The sequence below is a fragment of the Notothenia coriiceps genome, unplaced genomic scaffold (assembly GCF_000735185.1).
Source record: "Notothenia coriiceps isolate Sejong01 unplaced genomic scaffold, NC01 NC01_scaffold00007616, whole genome shotgun sequence".
Classification (NCBI taxonomy): Eukaryota; Metazoa; Chordata; class Actinopteri; order Perciformes; family Nototheniidae; genus Notothenia; species Notothenia coriiceps.
Genome location: NW_011340317.1, coordinates 3,808 through 12,921, shown reverse-complemented (window position 1 = coordinate 12,921; position 9,114 = coordinate 3,808). Strand labels below are relative to the sequence as shown.

The following is a 9,114-nucleotide window of genomic DNA, read 5'->3' as shown; positions in this document are numbered from 1 at the left end:
GCGACTGTTGTAGTTGGACTGGAAGTAAGTTGTATAGACGTCCTTTGACACTTACTAGAACCGTCTGCACTAAAAGATTATTTGTTAGTTACGAAATCATGTCTTCATTTTATCTGGTGGTGGGATAGTAGATGGTGCTCCTGCTGTATCTCATGTAAAGGATGTCATGAATGTTTTTTTTTAAAAAGCAGGAGGTGTAGGGAGGAAGCCAGACATCAAGTCTGTGTAGAGTAAAGGACAAATACAGATGGGATTTTGGCACAATTTGAACAGTTTCGAGGAAAACACACGGTGGGTAGGTAGGTAGGTAGGTAGGTAGGTTGGTAGGTAGGTAGGTAGGTAGGTAGGTCAAAAAGTTTCTCACAGGGTATTATGGGTTGTAAAAATAGAAAGATTGACCCCTTTAGATGTGAGAAGTCATGAATGATCTTGTTAAACAATCTGAAGTATGACCATTTTACTCAAATTACACGAGTAGTGTCTTATCATAATTGTTCAGTTTGACCAATTGGATTTGTTTCTCTCAAAGCAAAACATGATGTCACACCCCAGCCGTTCATCCATGTGAACTTGGCCAGCTGTTAGTAATTGTGGGAAAGGGATATTAGGTAACGCCCACATTGAGACCATTGGAGGCCAAATGTCTTTGAAGTGAAGCTGGAGGAGCTCAGCAGGTCTGTCTGTCCGCACCCCCCCCCCAACCGGGCCTCAGAGGGTGATAACACTTCAGTAGCAACACAGAGTTGGTTTACACTTTAAGATATCTCTAGTAGCGCAAGGTCAGTTATGCAACCATACTGTACTGCAAAGTGACAGGCACATAGGTTTGATTTCACTAGGTCTGCTCCAGAGAATTGACGCAGGTGGGATTATTTAAAGCATCCATGAGCTGTCAGCTTCATCAAAACCTTCTTATAGTGCTATCTGTTCTTAACTTTGCGGTATAATACTTTAAACAATTATAAAGTGCTGAAAGGTTGAAGGCTGACAATGAAGCTAGCATTGCAATGGTTTCCTTTCAAAAAGCCATGTTGGATTCTTACAGACACTGGTTTACGTTTTTGATACAAACATGTTTTAATTGTTGGGATAACATCACCTTTTTGACTTGTTAGTGCAATTGGCAGTACTAAAAATTCACCGTCGCTAAGCTATATGTGGCTAATGTTCGGCGTTTAGTAGTCTCATTTAGCCAATTGTTAGCAACCATGTTTTTTCACACGTCAAGTTTCAAAATTCCCCACTGGGGTATTCCCTGACGTGTTTTCTGTAGTAAAACCACGTTTTAACATAACCTAGGGTCTGATATTTCATGCATTTGACAAAAAATTTATTAATTAAAACCCATTGGCTTTGAATGGGGAACCAGAAGTGCAAAAATGTTGACAAATGTTCCGATTTAGAACTCTTTCTATTAAGCAACCAAGAGACATCGGAAGACAAAGTCTGCTTTTATGTTTTGTACTACTCGCTTTAACTGTCATTTACTCTTTTGGACTTCAGTGGAAACCAATCTTGTGTTTTTCCTCTCATCTGTGTGCCCTTTAGGTAACTGGGGAGGAATATGTTCGCAGCAGACCACCCTGCGTAACGGCAAGAAATCCACCCTGAACACCGGTCTGGTCACCATTCAGAACTACGGACAGTTTCTGCCTCCACGACACGTCCAGCAGACCTTCGCTCATGAGCTCGGTCACAGCCTGGGATCTCCGGTCAGTCGCCTTCTCTAAAAGCTAACCAATACTAAAAACATCTTTCTGATACCAAGAAAAGACTAGGTTTTTGAAAGTGCCTTGTACTGACCAACCACTCTTGGTTACACTGAATATTGTGCAACATTCATACCATGACATTCCACTGATGACTACTTTTAAAGATAGTTTCTATGTGCATGTAATATTACAAAATTAGCCGTTGTTCTCATATGACCGTTCACAGATGTAGCGGACAACAGTAGAAATGTCATTGTCAGACACGATCTCAATTCTTATTCTTTAATAGGATCCCCATTAGCACTAGTATGAGCATTGGCTATTCTTCCTGGGGTCCTCACACACACAACACATACATAAACATACATAAAACAAAACAGCTCATAATGTCATGCAAGTTACAATGCTATATGAAATGAAAACTAAAATGATCATCCAATTTTCGCCATTATAAGGCCAAACAAAAAAAATCAAATAAGTGTACATAATAATACATACAGGCACAGTTCAATTTTACTTTATAATACTGAGATAATTTGTTTGCAACCTTTTGAAATGTACTGTATTTTCCTGAATGATATGGACCGGTAAAGAATTCCAGCTGACCATGGCTCTACTACTGGCAGTACTCAATTTTCAGTTATGGTGAAGGGTGGAGTCTGGGTACAGCGTGCAGGAGGCTGGATATTGCGCGTATTACACTGAGGTCACATAGCTGGTTCGTAATTTGGTCAAAAACATCAAGTCCATTGCCGCCTCCTTGAATATATCTTCAAGTTTTGCCGTTGACCCCTAAAACCTCTGCTTCAGTGCCAAAAATCTCTCCTGTTAGATATTTGTATGTATATCGCCCATTTTCTTCACATGTGCATGAACAATGTTTAGTTTTTTTTTCCCCTTTTGTGCCAGACGCAATAAAAACGTCTTCCTTAATACGCCTCACCGTGAATGCACAGACCAGACTCTATAGCAGGGAGAATCCGTTTAGAGTCCAAATAAATGGAAATGTTTTCTCACGTACAGCTCTTCCGATTAATGCCTAGATAACATCAGGGTTGTAATGCGTGAAGTGTGTGAAAGGGGTCATAGATATACAACAACTCAGATGGGGAGTTTACAGAGCAGTGTAGACAAGTCATTACCTGTTTAAGGGTGGATTCTCTTTTTGGTTAGTGATATACACACATCACTTCTGTACCCCTAGTGATCAATTCCATTTGTGGATGTCTTAGGTGCTACTGCAGGCCAATGGCTTTTTATGCTTCTTGTGCTTTTTCACATTAAATACAAGATATTCTCAGGTCTTAATAATAACATCAACAATGGCTGCATTGAAACTTAAAACATGTCCCAGGTGCAGGAAGCAGAGCTTGTTTATTTGCTCACTAGGCACCCACATTAGGTGGAGCTAGCTTTAAATCTAATGTGTTACACTTGAGGATTTTTTCCGCCATACCATGTCAACATGTCTGTGTAAAAGGTTTAAACATAGCAAACCCTCAATGTAGTATTTCAGATGTTTTTTAAACTCTTGCCAGTTTTACTCTCAACCCTTCTAAGTGCCAGAGAACCGAGAGTTCACACGTTTCTTTTTGAACACAAAGCTGCGTGGGTTGCGGACTGAATGACAATTCAACATGAGGAATCCATGTAATTCAAGATTTACCTCACATATTCCCAGAATGCACACATGGGTGTTTGCTCTGCACCGCAACAAATTGTCTGTGAATGATTTACTTATTTGGGCATTATAGACCTTGGCCTGTATTGACTGGATTGTTTCATAGCGACTCTTGGCTCAGCTTCACTAGTTGATCGGAAATAAAAGATCAGGAGAATTTCTCTCTCAGCAGTTTTTTTCTGTATATTTGCATTTACAACCTCCTCCACCATAACAACCCACAGTTTCTTTAAACACACACATGCATGCACCTCTCTCCACGTGTGATGGCTGCTAACACCTGCAACCTTTCGCCCACTGCCCAAAATGCTCTCAGCATTTTTCACCTTGCCCTCTGTTGTTCACACTTCCACAGACCAAAGAGGCGCTCCTGAGCCCATTAGTTCTGCTATGTCAGACCCTGCAGGCTTTTTACAAGTTCAACTACCGTCATGCTGGTGCCAGGGCTCCTGTGACAGGCATGTCTCATTGTTTCCAGATTGGGAAGGCTAGATGAAGCACATGGTGAGATATGAGCGTGGGCTATACCTGATATACGATGGAGGAAAGAAAGAGGGGGCTGTGATGCAAAGTGACTTCTGGGTGGAGAGCTGCTTTGGTCTTTTGTCCACTTCCCTTGCGAACACACGTGCATACGGTGGTTTCAAAAGCTTTGTGCAATTTAATGCACAGATGAAAAATGTATTGAAAAATCTCATAGTTGTGCTGCTGCCCCATTCAAAGGGAAGATGTGGTGGTTTAGCACCGGAAAGTCCCAAAATGAGTTGGGATAGGAAGGACCAGGTCAAAACCAGAGAAGTGACAAAAAAAGTTGGCATTTATTAACCAAATATTTACTGAACTAAAGCGTAAGAAAATAAACCCAGGAACGATAAAACTAAATCAAACTGAAGGAAAAGAACAACAAACAAAAGAAAGCTACAACTTGACCGCATGCTGCCAACTGCACCCCAGTCCAAAAGCCCCAGGAAGTGTGTCGGACATTCAAGCAAATATTCATAGTGGCCAAACGGTGGTACTACAACCTCCGTGAAGTCATTAACCCCAGAAATAGTTTTTCCATTGACTAACATTGGGACAGAGATGTCTGTGAAGCTTTTTAGCTAAATAAACAAGATAACGCCCGTGCTTAAAACATTATGGTCTAAAAGCTGTAAAAGGCACTAAAAGCCAAATTCATATTTATTTTCCCTCTCTATTAATTTGCCTGAAAATAGGGTGGCAAATATTTGGTGGGGCTTAATTCAAGATTCCAGGCTTATTGTCATTCGTACATAGCGACAGTGTAGTTATGTCGATGAAAATCTCCTCCAACAGCGCAACACAATAAAACAGAGAAAATAGTGCAAGTAAATACAATAAAATAGAATAGAGTTTAGTGCCATAAGAGTCTATTTACAACATTACATGTTAGACGCTTTTATCCAAAGCAACTTACATACATTCAGTACTGTGGACAATCCCCACAGGAGCAAATGGGTGAAGTGTCTTGCACAGGGACACAACGACATGCTGACTGCAGTGGGACTCGAACTTGCTATCCCCTGTTTCAAAGTCCAGCACACTATCCACTGAGCCACAGCCTCCATTACAAGTGATACATAATTTGTAAGTTGCAGACAGGTGAATGTTATGGATGTTATTAGTTCAGGTAATGAAAACTGTACTCTGCATGCTCTATGACCCAAGCCCGGGATGACCCTGGTCCATTTTTGCTTTATTTGCCACTAAGCTACTCTCATAGAGGGGCCTGCCTCCGACACTACATCCAGTTCTCTTTATACATCCATGCTTAAAGCCTGGAAATGAGCTAGAGCAATGCTACACTTCCTGATTCCTTCTGTTTTAACACAAGCTTAAAAGATTCTAAAGTGCAGTTGAAATGTTGAGTGTTATATGTGTTTTAGAAAGGTGGTTGCTAAAAAGTGGCTCAGTGAAACTAAACTAAATGTCATTACGCCAAATACAAATGGCCTTTAGCTTAGTGTTGATGAGGCAAAGTCATTGACACGTTGCAATTGTTTTGTTCAGAGCAAATTGTTAGAGCTTACCCCTAAAGGAGTTCATTTAAGCTTCATCAAATCAGAAAAGCTTCCTCATTTGAAAAGATCATGTTGCTGAACATATCGTGTAAGCATCACAAAATGTTGTTTTCCACAGATCCAAAACCTAATGTAAAAATCATATTGGATTTTGTTGAGGGAACCGCTGCTATTTTAACTTTTTGTATCGGCCTACATATAATACTTCATCCCAGCTCCATTCTACAGGGCAAGCTACACCCAGCATCTAAATCCAACAGAATAACAAACATACCATTAAATACAAAATCTCTAAATGATTTCTGACTTCTTAATCTAGCCATTGGCATCCATCCATACCAACGAACACAACCAATATTATATAATTGAATTCACAGCTACCCATCTAATTATTAAAAGCTACAACATCAGATTAGGAAAAGGCTCTTGTTATCCACCAAAACCAAAACACTTTACAGCTGCAACATTTCTGTCATCTTAAAGCTGAATCTAGATTGTGTTTATGTTGTAACAGAATCTGTAAAACCACTACAAGTGTTCAAGAAGTAAACAGGAAGAGCTGTAAATCTGTCAGAATATAGTTGTGATAAACACCCATACGTGCTTTCTATTTTCTCCTGCTTCTTTTCAGAGTTTCCATTTTCGTTATGTCTGCAGCCGTGAATCTAAATCCCTGCGTGACACCAAACTAACAAATAACAATAAAAACAAGAATAAATGCGCTTTTTCTTTTGAAACTGCACCACCATCTGCTGTGACATGCAGTTATGTTAACCCCAGAGCTACACACGGTGACACACTATCAATAACATCCATCAAACTTATTTAAAACAGATGCAGAAGTATGGCCACAACCTCATGTTCCCTCCACATGTGTCCATGTTACTGTTGAGTCACAAAGTCTCAAGGAAAGACTAGTTCTAGAAAATAGTTAAATCCGTCTCATGAGCAGGTTTTATTTTGTTCTCGGTGTCCTGCTGTGGAACTGACGTGGAACTCTTACGTATCATAAAACAATTATTTTGCACATAAATTAAGGTATTAACTTACACATTATAAAGCAAGAGCTAACATCCAGAAAGAGTGCCACGATGTGTTATGTAATTACTGGATATTCAGACGAAACTCATGAGGGTCCTTCTGTAAAGCCATCCTGTTCCTTAACAGATAGCTCAAACTTAAAGGCCTTTATTTTGCGGCATTGAAAATAAAATACACTACAAGGTAAACACATTTTATTTTAAGATAAGATAAGTAGATAAGAAGTACTTTATTGATCCCAATTTGGTAGATTGTTGTGTTGCAGCAGCTTACAAAGACAGGGCATTGTACATGTAATTCAAAGACTAGAAATAAACAAGAAAGTAGAAAATATACATATTCGTGTGTGTCTTTCAGCACGATGAGGGCTCAAACTGCGGTAACCTGGGCTCCAGCGGCGGTAAAGGCCGGTTCCTGATGTTCCCTCACGCCACAGACGAGGTGCGTGAAAACAACGAGAAGTTCTCGCCCTGCAGCGTCAAACACATCGCCAAGATCCTGACGCTGAAGAAGGACGACTGCTTCGTGGGTGAGGATGGGAGAAAGGACATCAGACGGTGTCCACCTGCATGTTGCCAAATATTTACACCGTGCCTCACTCACTGTAAATAATTACAACTAGTGTGTGTGTGTTTACTTGTGTGTGTTTACTTGTGTGTGTTTACTTGTCTGTGTTTACTTGTGTGTGTTCATCTGCACGTGTGTTCTTCGTGGCCAGTCAGTGATCAGCCCATCTGTGGAAACGATTGTGGAGGAAGGCGAGGAGTGTGATGTCGGTCACAACAACACAGACCTCTGCTGCTTCAGCGCCAAACAGCCTGAGGGGGTGCAGTGCCGCCTGAAGAAGGGGAGGGTCTGCAGGTACAGCAGGGTGCTCCAAGATATTTATTAGTACAATTTGTATTAGTTTAGGTGTAGGCAGTGGTAGACAAAGTACTTCAGGTTCATATCAGTATGTAGTGTCTCTACTGGGACATGTCTCCATGCTTTAATGTTCAAAAAGCTCTTTATTTTTCTCATACTGTCTGTGCTGCAGCACCTCTTTTCACCCTCTGTCTGAAACCAGAGCCCAGTCTGCTCTGATTGGTTAGCTGGCCGGCTCTGTTGTGATTGATCAACCACTTAGAGACGTCCCGTCCCTTAGCCTATAACGTACAATGTGTTGGAGCACTAGCCAATAGAAGCAAGAGTGTTACAGAGTGATGTCATTATGTTACGGAGGTGAACAAAGGAGTCCAATGGAGGCGTTTCAGCTCTGATTATACCTCCGTACTTGGTTACTGTCTAACACTGGGTGCATGTAGACTTGTTCTAACACTTACAGTATATTGACGTAGGTTGTAGTTTGTTTATTTCTCACTTACATCACTTTTAGTGTGCCTTGGCAGCCACATTCACCTAAACTATTCTGTTGATGTTGAGTCTTGTGGTTGTTTTGCTTTGATGTGGCTTCATCTCCCCCCCAGGACTTGTTGTGTGTGATAAGATGAGATAAGATAGTACTTTATTCATTCCAATTTGGGACATATTTGTGCTTCCAGCCCGAGTCAGGGCCTGTGCTGCGGTCAGGACTGTGAGCTGAGGCCTGAGGGTCAGACCTGTGACGAGGAGACGGACTGTCAGAAAGACGCTCTGTGTTCGGGTCTCTCCCCGTTCTGCCCCGAGCCCAGCAGCAAGGAGAACCTCACCGTGTGCAGCGAGGGCACCAGAGTGTGTGTGAACGGGGTGGGTGAGGCATGAACACACACCACATCTAAATAGCTTCAACTACATTGCCTAATCAGCTTATGTTTTATTTATTTATTCATTTATTTAACAGGGACAGTGCACATTAATCTGTAGTCCTGGACAGATTCTGTAAATCAACCTAAAGAAACATTTCATGATAAAATACAATCAAATAAAAACATGCAACATACATTACTGGATTACTAGCTTAAGTGTGCAAGTGCTAGTCCTAAAAACAAATCATTATCTAAGCCAGTTTTATTTTTTGACACTGGAAACAATCTCAGTATCCGGTCCATTGAGTTGCTTTTATGCAGTTTTAATATCTGGGATGTTTTTAAATGTCCATGTTGTAGCATTAAGACACAATAACGAAAAGACAAAAACTGAAAGAGGACATATTTTGCTCATTTTAGGTTCATAATAGAATTTTGGGCTTGTACTAGAACAGGTATTCATTCTGTAATGTTAACAAATGTTTTTCTCACACTGTCTGCAAGGCTCCATTTTTGCGCATGTCTCTTAAACCACCCTTCCCAAAGAAGCCAAGCTCAGATAAGCTTTAAAAGGTAGATCTCGAAACCTGTATACACTCCAGCCATACTTGCCAACCTTTAGACCTCCGAAATCGGGAGCATTTAAAAATGCAAAATTGGGGGGGGGGTGCTAGTGGATCGCCGGAGCTGTTAGATTAACATTAACATGCTTATTGTAGTTGTAAGTGCACTGCCTTGCGGCCTGTAGCACCGTCCTTGATGGAGCATATGTGTGGGCTGGACCTGTATTTTACAGGAAAGGAGTGAGGAGTGAGTAGAGTAGTTGTCGATTCTTGTTCTGTTTTCTGTGAATATCTGCCTCACCCTCTCAGACTTTGAGTTGAGCGCGCTACTAAAGAGACGTGTTACCATGG

General features: G+C 41.0%; 1 protein-coding gene across 1 annotated transcript in view; it reads left to right on the top strand.

The window, feature by feature from the left end:
* Positions 1-1,548: 1,548 nt before the first annotated feature.
* Positions 1,549-9,114, top strand: part of LOC104944189 (disintegrin and metalloproteinase domain-containing protein 10-like) — a gene marked incomplete at its 5' end in the record, with an annotated part of 10,634 nt that continues 3,068 nt past the window's right edge. The window contains 4 exons of the mRNA XM_010769694.1: positions 1,549-1,712; positions 6,834-7,005; positions 7,195-7,337; positions 8,018-8,201. Coding sequence (XP_010767996.1) covers positions 1,549-1,712; positions 6,834-7,005; positions 7,195-7,247 — 389 coding nt within the window. The remainder of the gene's footprint in view (positions 1,713-6,833; positions 7,006-7,194; positions 7,338-8,017; positions 8,202-9,114) is intronic.